The sequence below is a fragment of the Ostrea edulis genome, chromosome 2 (genome assembly GCF_947568905.1).
Source record: "Ostrea edulis chromosome 2, xbOstEdul1.1, whole genome shotgun sequence".
Taxonomy (NCBI): Eukaryota; Metazoa; Mollusca; class Bivalvia; order Ostreida; family Ostreidae; genus Ostrea; species Ostrea edulis.
Window position 1 is genome coordinate 56272050 of NC_079165.1, and position 15886 is coordinate 56287935.

Consider the following 15886-nt stretch of genomic DNA (forward strand, 5'->3'; position numbering starts at 1 on the left):
TTCAATTATTGCTCTCTTCAATTCAAATTAACATAAACTCAAATAATTGAAGATATCTTCAATTATTTGAAGATACCATCAATTCAATTATTGCTCTCTTTAATTGAATTAATCCGCGCATTAAATCAATTTTTGCTCTCATCAAATGAATTAATGCGCGCTTCAATTCAATTATTGCTCTCATCAATTGAATTAATGCGCGCATCAATTGAATTAATGAGAGCAATAATAGATTTGATGCGCGCATTAATTCAATTATTGGTCTCTTCAATTCATATGATGAGAGCATCAATTTCGTAGAAATATTGCTCGCAATAATTAATTTAGAGCTCGGTATAAATAATTTGATGATCTCTTTAATTCAATTGAAAATATCTTTTTTATTTACAATGCTTTTGTATAAGGAATTAATGCGCGCATCAATTCTGTTAAAGAGAGCAACAATTCAATTAAAGAGATCATTATTTCAATTGTGGATATGTTGAATTGAAGATATCTTTAATTACATAGTTTCTCTCTCTAAAAGAATTATTGCTCTCTTCAAATTAATTAAAGATATCATTAATTCAATTGAGGAGAGCAATAATTGAATTAATGCGCGCATTATATCAAGTATTGTTCTCTTCAATTGAATTGTAGCGCGCATCAATTCAATTGTTGATATCATTAATTCATTTGAAGAGATCATTAATTCAATTAAAGCGCGCATCAATTCAGCTGAAGAATTAATTCTATCATCAATTCAATTAATGCGCGCAATAATCCAGAATTGAAGATATCATTAATTATTTGATGAGCTCTTTAATTGTGCGCATCAAATGAATTGATGATATCTTCAAATAATTGAAGATATCTTCAATTATTTGAGTTTATGTTAATTTGGTGCTCTATACGCATCAATTCTTTTAAAGAGAGCAACAATGCAATTAAAGAGATCATTATTTCAATTGTGGATATGTTGAATTGTAGATATTTTTAATTACATAGTTGCTCTCTCTAAAGAATTATTGCTCTCTTCAAATGAATTAAATATATTATTAATTCAATTGAGGAGAGCAATAGCCGAATTAATGCGCGTATTAAATCAATCATTTCTCTCATCAAATGAATTAATGCCCAAATCAATTCAATTATTGCTCTCATCAATGGATTTAATGCGCTCATTACATAAATTATCGCTCTCTTTAATTGAATTGTAGCGCGAATCAAATTCAATTGTTAATATCATTAATTGATATATCGATGACGTTTTGTCTATTAACAATGATAACTTCCATTCATATGTCGATTCGATATATCCCTGTGAGCTCGAAATAAAAGACACCACAGAGTCGTCCTTCATACTTAGATATTTTATTGAAAGTAGACATTAACAGCAAAAAAAAACCCTGACAACTCAACTGTATGACAAACGGGATGATTTCAGCTTCTCCATCGTCAACTTCCCATATTTATGTAGTAATATTCCATTATCACCTGCATATGGTGTTTATATCTCTCAACTGATTCGATACGCAAGAGCTTGTTCTGCGTATAGTCGGTTTTTAAATCGAGGCAAGCTACTGACAAACAAGTTGATGGTACATGTGCAGGGGTTTCAACAGTCTCGATTGAAGTAAGCATTTCGCAAATTCTATGGTCGTTATGACGATCTAGTTCGTTAATACAACTTACAAATGGGTCAAATGCCGTCTGACATGTTTCATACCGATTGTTAGGCCGTTCTTGGCACGCTGATTTTGACTACGGATAACTCCGTTTACCTGATCAGGATATAGGGCTCACGTCGGGTGTGACTGGTCGACAGGGGATGCTTACTCCTCCTAGGGCACCTATTCACAAAATATCTTACGACTAAGATCAAATTTTGCAAAGACTGTAATTTTTTTTATTTTTCATTTCTTGAAGATTTTCTTAATTAATATGTAAAGTACAACCATGGTTAATAAAACTTGAATACATACTTATGACCTTGTGATCGATATTTCATTATCAGAAAGAATTATTTTTTAAAACTTAGTCGTAAGAAATTTTGTGAATAAGGGTGTGTCCAGGGGTCCGTGTTTGCTCAACTATCTACTTTGTATTGCTTATAGGAGTTATGAGATTGATCACTGTCCTTTATCTTCACCTTTCATTTGAAGAGATCACTAATTCAATTAAAGCGCACATCAATTCAGCTGAGAAATTAATGTGCGCAATAATTCAGAATTGAAAATATCATTAATTATTTGAAGAGATCTTTAATGAAATTGTTGCGCGCATCAAAAGAAGTGATGATATCTTCAAATAATTGAAGATATCTTATTTGAGTTTATGTTAATTTGGCACTCCATACTTATGAATTTGAATAAGGTGCGTATATGAATCTTGGTAGATACTGTAGTTTTCCCGCGTTTCGAAGAATAGCGGGAAAACGTTGTATGATAGGAACGTGTTCGAATGCCTACGCGTAGTAATACAAGGCGTGGCCGTAGGAAGGCCTATATAAAGTGTCGATATCATGAGTAAAGTCATTCTAAGCCGGTCTCACGAAGTGCACGTAGCACAATTTTTTTAATTATATTTAATTATGAACAAGGTCCGATATTCATCCTTAGACGTTACTTAACACTTGCTTTCGGACACAGGATTCCATAGTGTTTTCAAATATTTGGTATATGGTTTTTCCCGGGCGGTTTTTAAAGTCAATGATGGGGGGGGGGGGGGGTCTTGACATTTCGTTATTTAATTGAGTACTTGCATAAAACTTGTTCAAGTCAGTTACCATGTATGTAGTATATTTGTTGTAAAGTTATTAAACGCCGGCTGCCCGACAAGCTTGCCTGGTTTACACCAAAGTTGTGTTTGGTTGTCTTGTACGCAAAAGGATTGCATTAACGGAAGTGTATATTATCCATGTATAGTACAACTATTTTCAACGGCTAGAAATATTCCGACAGAAATGAAAGTAAAATGTAGATATAAACACCAAGTTTCATTTTTGAAAATACGTGAGGATATGAACTTTAACGTTTGCGCATCAATTCTTATTGCTCACAGTAATCAAACTGAAGATATCTTTAAAGAGTTTCAATTATTTGAGGTTGTAATTGATATCTTCTATATTCTTTTGTGTTTATGTTAATTTGGCGCTCCATAATATTGCCGCGAATTGATAATCAAGTCGATTGATGAGAGCAATAAATAGGCCTATAATATTAATTAGATGCGCACATTAATTCAATTGTAACCTGAAGAGAGAAAATGCGACGGACCAGACCGGGAACCCCCTTGTGAATGTCTAGTCAGGTGCTGTACAAACTGAGGTAACTGGGTACCTGCGATCGAACACGACTGATATTGCGCGAAATAATATGATTTGATGCAACAACTTATCGACATTCTAAAGCATAAAAATTCAGGATTACTCGAAAGGGAGTCCATACTAATCCATTTAGCGCCATACGTTCAAAAGCGGAAAGCATGGACATCATTCGATCAGTGTTTACATTCGCTATGCCCCTGCAGGATTGGCTTAGTTCTTTCGGATTTGCTAATACAGTTGGTGAATCTATTAGGTACGACGTATAACGACGTTTTATTGATGGTGTATAACGGGGAGGGGGGGGGGGGGGTGAACAGGGTCGTAGCCTAGCTGGTAAAATTATGTGCTCATCAGGGAACTTTTAGGCTGGAGGTTTGGTGGGTTGAACGCATTTCGTAATTTTTTATCTATTCTTATTTCAAGCTACTTAAGAAACTTGGAAACATCCATTGTGGCCTTCAATGTTGATGTCCGAGACAAGCTTGTTGCAGCATCTTCTCCACCTTCAGAGACAAAAGAGCTCATTCTGCGAGTGATTGAGGTTAGTTTTAATATGTGTATATATTTGATCACAGGAAAGCTAAATGTAAAGTTAACTTTGTGTGCTAGGTTAGTCTTATATTACATATAAGGTTTTAGTAATCAACAATGATTAAGGATTGAAGAATGATTGATGTACTGTTCCTACTGTATTAGACTTGCTCAAGTCTCTAATTGTTACATTTTTGTATTTTAAAAAAAGAAAGAAGGGTTTCCTGACTGCTCTTTGTGATAGTTTAGTTGTTCTAAGACAATAATGTTCTGACATCACAGGAAATTTTATAAACCTGTGTAATAGACAAAAATTTATCTGGCTTATGAGCAACGAATGTGACAGTATTATTGAAAAATTTGCCAATTACATATATATAGCTGTTCATTACTAAGAAAAGTTGATTTATCATGAACTTGTAAATTTTATTTTTCATCTATCTTTTGGATAATCACTCTTTTATGATTTATGTATATGAACTTTGTATTCTTTGTATGCCCTCTGGGCCCAAAATTGGAAATAAATTACTTACTTTTTTTTAGCACTAGACCAATCGGGCTACTTCAAATGAATTTTTGCTAGACCTGACCTTACATCCACTAGCCCTGACCAACTTTCCAGAAAAAATCTGATAGATTCTCCATATCTAAATACTTAATTTAAATGACAAACGTTAAGTTTGAACTAAAATGCATTCAATTGTCTCAAAAACATCTTTAGTCACATCATTCAATTTGATGCTTTTTACTTTCAAACATAGGCCTATTTTCAGTTTTCTTTAAATTCTTACCGGCACAGAAATTCTTTAATCTATTTAGAATAAAATGACCTCAATATTTTAAAAAGATTTCTATTTCATAATTCAAAATTGCTCGCAAACTCTTTACAATTATTTATTTTTTTAAAGAATAAAATATCTTATGATTTAAAGTAAAGTTTCTTAAATTTGTTTATTTTTTAAACATGACCAGTCGGACTAGTAAATCGACATTTTACCTGACCAGACCTATCATTTAGTAGACTCGGTTGGATGTGCCTTAGTGTCAAACCCTGCATCATAAAAGAGGTTTGAAAGAGAACAGGTACATGAAATGAAGAAAAATCATCATAGGGACAGTTCGACTTTCAAGAGAAGTCTAGTACTGTACAACAGTGGTGATGTAGAACTAAGGCTTTCATCTACTTCTGCTAAATTTCAGAAAATGCTTCGCCAAGGAGAAACAAATGTCTTAACACTGGGGTTTGGGATGGTAAGGTTTCTGTGTTGTGATGATGATTAAAGGGGCATTAGCTGTAATTTTGTCACCAAAATATTGAATTAAATGAAAATTGCTCAATATTATATCTTTCAGTAATAACACCAGTATTTAATTCAAACACTGTTTAACCTCAAAACATACACATGAATATGTTATGTTAGTGATTAGATAATTATTGTCTTGCAAAACGATAATTCTTCCTTATATATTTTTTAAAACTAAAAGCGGTTTCAAAACATCTAACGTAGTTTTATCAGGTTTCTCTTGTTTTGGTTCAAAGTAATTGTTTTTATTAGTCCCTATGCCATTGAGAGATTTTGAGAAAAAATGGTTCGCATCACTTTCACAGCTAATACCCCTTTGAACATGCTTGGTTAGTTGGTTGTTTTATGTTCTATTGAGAATTTTTCAACTATGAAATCCTTCCCCCTTTATCAAGAAGCATTATACAGCAAATGTTCATGACATCAACTTGATGTAAGAACCCATTCATTTGATATGATTTAAATCCTTGTCAGAATTATAAATCAAAGTTGATTATGCAGTGAACTTCTAATTACATGATTGCCATGGTGATAGATGTCAGATGACCCAGATGCCCAGGTCTCCTGTTTTACAAATATAGAGTACAGACATCCGAACTCCAGTGTCAACTTGCTGCATCAGGGGGTCTGGAAGAGGCTCCACCAGTGGTAATGTTGCTATTTAGTGTTGAAGTGATGGCAAACAAACTATCTTTGGTTTATCAATGCACATTTGGGATTCTTTTTCTCTAAATAAGCCCCCTTGTCTAGTTCTTATTACATGCTTTTCAGAAATAGGGTAAATTATATAGGTAGCATTAATTAACTTTAAAAATGTTGTTTTCTGTAAATCCAATGGACATTTGATTATAAATGAAAAATATGCATGGTACTAGAATATTGTGTAAATGCCACTTAAAAGTACAATACTGTAAATTTTGTCATCTTAACCCAGGGTCATCAACTTTTTAAGGGCAGATAATTGAATTATGATAATTTGATCCCAATCCTGGGGTTTAAATAAATTGGGGTTGGCGGTAGAAAAATAGGGGAGGTCAGGAAACCATAACCACACAATTATTTTTTATGCCTAAGTATATGAAATTCGCATCTGTTTTGTAACTAGAACCAGTTATTATTGAAAGAGTATACAAACTGTATAAAGTATTAATGATAAACAAGATCATTTTATTTGTGAAACACAATACTTCAGAACATGGGCATGATCAGTTGTGAATTTTTTTTAGCTTAACCTTGATGAATGACCTGAAATGCATAGTCACATAGCATTGACCTTAATTTAAAAGAGTAGCACTGGAAACAGCCAATTCTAATGAATTTTATAAATTCCACTTTTCTGCAGTTTTGACCCTTAACTAATAAAGTAGAATTGTTTGGGAACTGATGATGGTGATGTCTCATGGCACAAGAGTGTTAAACCGTAGTATTAACTAATAAAGTAGAATTGTTCGGGAACTGATGATGGTGATGTCTCATGGCACAAGAGTGTTAAACCGTAGTATTAACTAATAAAGTAGAATTGTTTGGGAACTGATGATGGTGATGTCTCGTGGCACAAGAGTGTTAAACCGTAGTATTAACTAATAAAGTAGAATTGTTTGGGAACTGATGATGGTGATGTCTCATGGCACAAGAGTGTTAAACCGTAGTATTAAGTTTGATGCTTTTTTTGTATAGTATAGGGGATGCCATGATGAGAGCATTGCTAGAAGAAACAGCTGTCTTTCTTTTGTGCAGCAGGACATGTTATATTCAAGTAACAGGTAACAAAATTGATAAGCATTCAAGTTTACGTACATTGTGAATATTTCTAGGGAGTTAGATTTTAATTGTAAATGATATTCTCTCAAAATATTTATATATCTGATGGATGTTTATTTCAGGCGTTCCTATTTATAAAAAAATAAAATCAACAAGTGGAGTTTTAGTGAATCGAGTGAGGAAAAGAAGCAGTCTGTGTGCTGCAAAAGTTTCAAGAAATGGAAAACGAGAAGGTACTTTTTTTTCCAAAAAGATATATTACTTTACTTTTCATTTAATTTATGAACTGGTTTGTTTGTTATGTTAAAATTTTACTCTTGTAGGGCATATAAAGAAATCAAAGAAGCAAAAAACTACACATCACAAATCCCACTGTAGCAGTAATAGTAGAACAGAATGGAAGCAGCACAGGAAAAGGAAGGTGACTGAATACCATAACCTTCCACATCCAAAGAGAGCTAGGTTGCAAGTACATAAAGATTTCAATCTTTCAACATCAAAGGGAGCTAAAGAGCAAGACCAATCTCCATTTAACCCTTACAAGTATGTGTTCATTTGATCTTTTTCAATGAAAGTCAGAATTTTTAACAAAGCTGCAGATTCTGTGCATGAAAGTGAACCAAAACGCTAATCATCTATTCTTCTTCTTACAGATTTCATTTGTACATGACACAGTCATATCTCTACTCAACAGATCACAGAGAAAAACTGCCAACATCTCGTAACTTGTCTTAGATATTTATTATAGTCTATATTGTGTATACAGTAAGAAACTTGATTGAAAACAAAGCATAAATAGTTTCAAGAAAATGTTTTAAACCATTTCATGACTTTTATACATTTCCGAACACATTTTTCACAATGGCTGCGTAACATTTTCTCTTCTGATTCTGTATCTTTTATTCTCCTACCTTTAGATCCTTTATCAAACTCTGATTCATGCTTGTTTGACGAGGTTTGTGCAGTGAATGTTACAGACAATCCTAAAGAGTGTCTCCCTGCTGATGCTTCTGAACAGACAACCCCTGTATTTATAGACATTGGTCACCTTCAGTCTCTCGAAGAACTTCTTCAAACCGTGCATGAAAATCACAAGTATGAAAATAGATCTTTTAAAGGGACTGATTCACGATTTTCCTCCAAATTTTGTTTTTCACTTTAAATGATCAAAATTTACAGTCTAATATATTTAGAAGGTTTCACCAAAAAAAATTAAGGTTATTCATCATGACAGAAGCTCATTTTAGAGAGTTTTTATTATTTGTTTTGAAAACAAAGATTGAGGTGTGTTATTGTTTATGGGGTTTTCAAAATAAACATATTGATCCAAGTTTATTCTATATATCATATCTGAAGTATGCTTTAGGTAAAATGTGTCATTTAAAAGTTAAAATTTGTGATTGTACAAAATAAAGATGCTTTAAATTACAAAATTAACATTTCACTGGTTTGTTTGTTTACATAAAAAAGACATGAGTCTTTGTTTACATAACACAGAATCAAAGCTAAAATATTTGCTCTTATCCTTGCATTCAGACGGTCCAAATTTTGGTTGTCAACATTAATTGAGCTATATTTTTTATTTTTAACATCAAAAATGAAAAACATTTCTTTCGAAAAACGTGAACCAATTCCCTTTAAGTTATTGCTTTAATTTCAACAATTCTTATTTTGCTGCATGTACTCTCCATTTATTAAACAAATTCATTTTATTCCTTTAGGAGCTTTAGATATTTAGCATTTCTTAATACTTGCTGTCCAGTGGTTTCAACAAAGAAGAAGTTCCCATGGAAAATGAGTAGAAGATACGGAAACACACCCACCCATGTTCTACTGCAAGACTTTGTACCTCCACAGAAAGTATGTATACCTATTGTAGTATGTTGTCATTGATGCTGCACCATAGTAATTCATATCACTGGACACTTGTAATGTAATTGTCTTTTCCATGTTCTTTGCATTGAGCAATCTGTTTAATTTGACGTCTCCCAGAGCTTGTTGGATGAGACATGTTTTGCTGTATTTCTTAAAACCAATTTGGTATCGTCTAGTACATTCAAATTATATCAATACACTCTGATATTAGGAGAACCAATGATTTCTAAAGATTTTTCTTCAGTTGGATTTTTGGGGCACTTTTTGTCCCCTGCTGCAATGCGGAATGGGACATAGAAGTACTGGTGTCTGTGTGTGCGTCCCACTTGACTTTGTGGATGCAACTCCTCTTAAACCGCTCAGCGAATTTTGTTCAAATTTTGTAGGATTATTAATCACCATATGTAGTTGATCATATTGTGCCGCTAGTTTGATTTGACAAATTTTACAGGAATTATGGGACTTCTGTGCTTCAGCATTTTTTGCAGCGGCGGGGGACATATAGCTACTCTTAGCAATCTTGTACTTGGTTAGATCAGTCATAAGTAAATGTTGAAGTTATGCTACGTAACAGGGACTAGGTACGATAACAGTGATTAGCAGCCCTGAATTTTAAGCACTCTTTGATTTTTTTTTGAATTGCATGTTGTAAATTTATGATTCTTCACTAAGATTTGTTTTGTATACCCCACCTGATTACAGCAAATTTATACAAACCCCTTGGTTATTTATGTTTTGTATACCCCACCTGTAGTTTAATGTTAGTGTATACAAACCCCTCCGTTATTTGTGTAGTTTAGTTTAATGTTAGTGTTCCTTGTTCTTTGTCGTGGGTATAAATTCATAGATTTGAAACTCGAGTAGCTTTTGAATTCACAAAAATTAATCCACCATGAAAAGTTATGATTTTACTTAAATACATTATATATTCTGGTAGGTGTATGTCTATTTGAGGAAGGTCTTCATCACAGTTATTCCAGAAAAGCTCCTTGGATGTAGAAACAACAGGAACTGTTTCTTGAAATGTAAGTTCATGATTAAACATAACTTTCACAGTCTCCTACTGTACATCTTTGAGTGCTTTTATACGCCCATCTGTAGACAGGATGTGTTATGGTACAGCAAGGTTTATACATTCTTCTGTCTGTCTGTTCGGGGTTTTCTCTTTCTATTTTTCTATCAGATGACATATAGTAAACTGGACTTTTCTATGTAGCTTCCTTGAGGGTCACTCCAGATCTGTTGCAATTTTGGTGAGAATTTGTCCATCTAATTCTTCCCACAGTTTTCAAGTGAGGACTCTCTTAATTTAGAGTGTGATTTTCTTCATTTTTTTGGAGAAAATCACAGGTTGCTGAACTTGATCAGTCATGAGGAAATATTACAAAGTGAATACAAGGAATGGTCCATCTAACTCCTCCCACAGTTTTCAAGCTATGACTTGTAAAGAAATTGGAGATGTGCATATTACAAAGATTTTTTAACCCAAACACTTTTCTTTGATGTTTGAAAAAATCAAGTTTGTTGAACTTAGTCAATCTTGGGAAGTATTTTACACACAGAGCATTTGAAAACTACTTCCTGTCACAGTTTTTAAGCTAGGACCATTTATTCATATGATGCAAAAGAAAATATGTCATAGTTTGATGATGGATGATACTACCTTAAAGGGGCATGGACTCGATTTGAGCTCAAATTTTTCAAATTTTATTTTTTCCCTTTTTAATGTTTAGAATGCTTAACTAAGGTATTTCTAATGGTCAGCAAAAATTTGAATATCAGTTGTGTAGGTACATGGAAGATACAGAGCTCACAATTCTTTGTAATGTAAACAAGGCTCATGTCATGGTTTTATTTACATAGGTTAAATATACTAGTAAAAGTTTCATTTAACAGATTTTTTTCTCAATTTACAAGTTAATTCTGAACACAATCAAAAAGTTTCTAGTGTTTGTCACATCTCATTTTGTTTTAAACATGCTATTTACCATTAAGGTAGAGATTGATAGGTTGATGCTAAAAAAATTAACCATTGAATTTTTTTTATTTTGATATATGTTTATGATGAAGCTTCGATATAAAACATAATAAAAAATCAATGTAGGTAATCGACCTTGTTTTTGAGAAATATGGCGATTTTAACAACACCTTCTTTAGTCCTTGTAAAGCGTAAAAAGTGAAGAAAAATAAGTAGAGAGCAATATACAAATAGAGCTATAACATTTTTATTGTAAAAAGGATCATAATTTGTCATATATGGTTCCAAACAACCTTTCACATAATTGTATATTACACATCAATTTCAAGTTCAGCAATCATTATTAACATGCAACAACATTACTTCAACAGAGCTACATTGGCCAGTTACCTTAAAACAGTGCACAATATTTGCACACAGGGTCATACCTTTGCTTAAGCTGCAAAAAAATTACCCATCAAATTTCTTATTTTATTTCATTAAGTGGTCAGTCTATTAGTAAGTAAAATATATGAAAAAAATTATACACCATAATGGGGTTCAATATGGAACTAGCAAAAAATTCCTAACCCCACCCCCTTTTAACAAACTACACATTTTCGTAAGAAAAAGGGCTATTAAAAGATGTTGTAAACAATCCATCAAAAACAGCTTGCTGAAATTCGAAGATTCTTTGTAATACCTTTTTTAAATTAATAAATATAATACAGAAAGTATGTATTTCAAATTTTAGCTTATATTTTGTTGTAGTTCTCGTTGTTGACCTTTGTGCACTTACACTCACAATATAGATTTATCATACGTCATCATATTTGATGATTAATATCAAGAGTTTTCCCAAATAAAAATCCCCATAAAAAATTGAAATACAATTTATATTTGTTAAAACAAATGTCTCCATTACATCCCAACCCCTTTAATATACTGCATGGTATGGATGAGAAAGAATGAGCAGGAACATAGACGTCATGAATTGCACTCGGTGCATTGAGAAGAAAGAGATAAACTACTGACCTTTTTATAACTCAGAATGTTTAAGCATTCCCAAATTACCTCTTTGAAAATTGAACATGACAATAAGAAGGTTTCTATAAACTATTTCAGGGGCGGATCAGGAATTGAAGTTGGGAGGGGGGTGCAACTGTATGAGGCAGGGGTCTGGGGGCCGCCTTGAAGGGGGGGGGGGGGGGGATTCCCCAGAAACTCCTGGATTTTACAGATTTTTTAGGGCTTAAAATATGTCTCCTATGTAGTCATTTTCATTATTTTCTGTCATTTCTAATTAGGTGAAATTAATAAAATAACACAAATTTTAAGGGTTTTTAGAAAAAGTAGCAGTTCTCCCACTAAAAGTAATTCAATAAATCAAAAGATTTTGTCAGACATTTATTTCTCCGAGAGTGGAGGAAATTATGGCTTCTTTTATCGTATATATTTCTCTAAACAAGAGACCACGATTTACTTTAAACTTGAAAATTTTAAGGGCGCTCGCGCCGGTTGCCCCCACCCCACCCCTTATATCCGCCAATGCATTTATGTATGTGCTCTTGCGATTGACCTTTTTGCACTCACAATGATTGCATTAATATTTAGTTATTTTTCATACATTTTTTTTTATAATAACCAGACACGATTACCTATTATAAGAAATTGATATGATTATACAGCATAGTGCACCAAATATGTTTAAATAACAACTTTATATTTAATATCAATGGGAAGATTTCCTCCCAATCGACCCATGGATTGATTGATTGTATCTTGTTTAACGTCTCTCGAGAATTTTTTACTCATATGGAGACGTTACCAAGACCGGTGAACGGCTTTAAATTTAGGCCTTTGCTCGGCGCTTACGGCCATTGAGCAGTGAGGGTTCTTTAGCGTGCCACATCTACTGTGACACTGGACATCCGTTTTGAAGGTCATCTCCGAGGACCAGTGACATTCACACCTGATGCTGAGCGTTTGGCAATGGAACTGTCACTACCTGTTTCAACAACTCAGGTCTGTCGCGGCCGGGATTCGAACCCAGGCCTTCCGCATGCGGGGCGAACGCTCTAACCTCTAGACCACCACCGCGGCTCGACCCATTGATCTCAAGGCTCATATCAGCTATCTTGCTCTCACAAATATATATGTCTCTTCATAAGTTTACGAGTCCTACTTGTAGTCTCACACTGAAACAAAAACTCGCTTGGATAACTTAGAATGCATGCATATTGCATTCACAGTATATATGCACCGAGTGTGTGTAACGGGGGTGGGGTGGGGTTAGAAAATGAGAAATTCAAACACATTGATTAAAGTCATAAAATTGGTTTTTTATTTTCATTTACAAATGTTTACTCATTTTGATATATCAAAAACTTAGAATAATCAACAATGACACTTCCTCTATATTTATGCAATATTATTGTCTTTAAAAAAGACATGTAATACATGAGTACATGTACTTGTTTTCCATTAAATTCACACTTTAGTATGTTGCACAATATATCCATTGCTCTGGGCTCACAAATACATTATTGATTCTATCCAAGTCCCACATTTTGCAGAAGTTCTTGAATTTTCTCTGTAACCTGTAAAGTTGTGGGGTCCAGGGGATATGACATCATCAATGTAAATGAAGTACCTGTTATAAAAAATATATTCTGTATATTCAAATATTGAAAAAAAGATGAATATCTAATATACTAAGAATTGTCTTTATAAATGTCTGGTGTTAAAATGAAAAATTTTATCTTACTAAGATAGAAAATATTGTACCTTTCTTGCTGATTTTCATGGCAAATTGCTGTTGAAGTTGTTGGCTGGAAGCCCATTTCAACTTGCACTGGTCCTTAGGATGATGCTTAGAAAAAAATCATCATAATTAATATTTGCACAGTCAGTATTAATCATTAATTATACTGTGTCAGACAATGTCAATTTTAAAATTGTGTGTCTCAATGCATGTTTAGTGAACTTTAAAATGCTGATATATTGAAAATTACACACATAACATGTATTTTATTAGGTTAATTTTTAAAATCTTGTCTGAAATCAGTATTACATATGTAACACTACATGTATGTTAAATGTGTACAGTGCAGCAATGTGAACTCTTGCAGTAGTAGTACATCTGCAAGATTGTTATTTATTTCATATTGTTAAAGTTACCTTCTATTTAAACTGTACATACCCTCCCACCCCCGGGTCCTTAATGAGGTGAATAAACATCATAATTATCATATTACAATATGAGATGCCAGATATGTTTTCATAAACTGCCAGTTCATTCTAATAATATCAAAACAAGTCAACTCTAGATTTATCAGACCTGTCTCCTTTACGGAGTGTGGGTCAAGAGAAGGACATACATATCTTATTTTCATACAATACATTTATTTGTCTATGAGGGGGGCTTGTGATTTTACAAATATTTTAAATAAAGTTTTGTAGACCTACATGCTTGCATGAAACATGAAACCCCAGATTTGAAATATCTCTTAAGTCAATGAAATTTCAAGATACTATAAGTACTATCATTTATACCAAATAGAATTTTAGTGCAACACTCCCTCCCCCCCCCCCCCCCCCCCTCAAACTTGTGAGAGCCCTATTTTTTTTTTCAAATCTGGCATATACATGACATCCATTTACAATTACATGCACATGCAGGAGTTATATTTTGGGCACATATGGAATACATAAATGCACAAAAAATGAAACAGCTCCAAATTGTGCGTTTATAGACATGATAGATGTTATTATAAAATCGCGTTGTGAAATAGCAGAGGAAAAGTGGGTTGAATACAAATTCAATTTGCCATTTTTTTCACTTACCAAACGAAATTATGATTTCGTTGTCCACGTTGAATGCATCCATCGAATTCCTCTTCTCAGAAGAAACTTTGTTTAAACTCTCAATGACTACATAAACAGTATTGAAACTCGCAGCACTCGGACATCACGATCACGCTACATCAACAACTTTGTTTATGTAGCGCAGCTATGCATGGTGGTGAATTTCGTGAGGTAAAAAGTGCCATTCTGCACGGACGAAACATTTAGTCCACTATTATTACATTGACGTATTCCTAATCTAAACTATGGCCAAATTTCTATATCTTTCGTCGAGACGACCCTCTCAATCATCGATTCAGTCACAGCAACAACTTGTACTTTCGGAACCCCTTTTTGTTTTTCAACTACTCTATGGCGATGTACGGAATTGCGAAAAATAATTTCACGTGAAAATACATGATTTTTACTGATCACGTGGTTGCTATCGGTCTCTACCTTAACAGTTATCAAACTCTTTTTAAAAAATGGTAGGAATAACTCTTATTCGTGACGTAATATGGCTATGAAATTAGAAATAACTTTGATTTACATTTTTGGTCGGTAACATTGCTGAATTGTGTTAACAACACGTTTCCATACATTTCAAATTGTTGACGTCCACAACGAAGCGTCATAGATGTTCAAAATGACGACAACACAAAACAAAGTTCTATAAAATGAAGAACTGCTTTAATTATTAAGACGCTAGAAAGCAAGTATATCAACATATACTTATACATTAACTCGGGAGTATATAATGGAAAACTCTTCCATGTGTCTATTTACCATTAAGCAATCTATATGTAAACAAAAACATGGCACGAGCCTTGTTTACATACCAAAGAATTTTGAGTGTTATATCTAACTTTTAACTAAAAAACTGATATCAAAATTTTGGTCGACCATTAGAAATACTTAGTTAAGCATTGTAAACAATAAAACTGGAAAAATAAAATTTGAAGCTCAAATTGTGTCCATGCCCCTTAAAGTAAAGTTCTACAATTTGTGGCGTTTTCATTGTATTTAGTAATCATTGTCATAGAAAACAAACTGTATTATGTCAATGTCATAGAAAACAAACTGTATTATGTCAATGTCATAGAAAACAAACTGTATTATGTCAATGTCATAGTAAACAATCTGTATTATGTTAATGTCATAGAAAACATACTGTATTATGTTAATGTCATGGAAAACAAATTGTATTATGTCAGTGTCATAGAAAACAAACTGTATTATGTCAATGTCATAGAAAACAATCTGTATTATGTCAATGTCATAGAAAACAATCTGTATTATGTCAAT

At 33.2% G+C, this 15886-nt stretch overlaps 1 protein-coding gene and 1 long non-coding RNA gene across 6 annotated transcripts in view; one reads left to right on the forward strand and one right to left on the reverse strand.

Moving 5' to 3' along the window:
* Positions 1 to 15886, forward strand: part of LOC125679217 (telomerase reverse transcriptase-like) — a 66347-nt gene that overhangs the window by 8602 nt on the left and 41859 nt on the right. For 2 of the 5 annotated variants that reach the window (XM_048918255.2, XM_048918254.2), the window contains exons 2-11: positions 3731 to 3848; positions 5039 to 5089; positions 5678 to 5790; positions 6820 to 6905; positions 7026 to 7136; positions 7227 to 7446; positions 7557 to 7624; positions 7821 to 7998; positions 8625 to 8763; positions 9716 to 9803. In XM_048918255.2, coding sequence (XP_048774212.2) covers positions 5042 to 5089; positions 5678 to 5790; positions 6820 to 6905; positions 7026 to 7136; positions 7227 to 7446; positions 7557 to 7624; positions 7821 to 7998; positions 8625 to 8763; positions 9716 to 9803 — 1051 coding nt within the window. In that variant the 5' untranslated portion in view covers positions 3731 to 3848; positions 5039 to 5041. Of the gene's footprint in view, positions 1 to 3285; positions 3561 to 3730; positions 3849 to 5038; positions 5090 to 5677; positions 5791 to 6819; positions 6906 to 7025; positions 7137 to 7226; positions 7447 to 7556; positions 7625 to 7820; positions 7999 to 8624; positions 8764 to 9715; positions 9804 to 15886 lie in introns of those variants that run through there. The other 3 variants (XR_007371747.2, XM_048918256.2, XM_048918253.2) reach the window with 3 other exon arrangements.
* On the reverse strand, positions 13098 to 14961 carry LOC125679229 (uncharacterized). The gene is made up of 3 exons (XR_007371751.2): positions 14582 to 14961; positions 13523 to 13607; positions 13098 to 13388 (listed from the first exon to the last, which is right to left on the reverse strand). It is a non-coding gene; the product is annotated as an uncharacterized LOC125679229 (long non-coding RNA).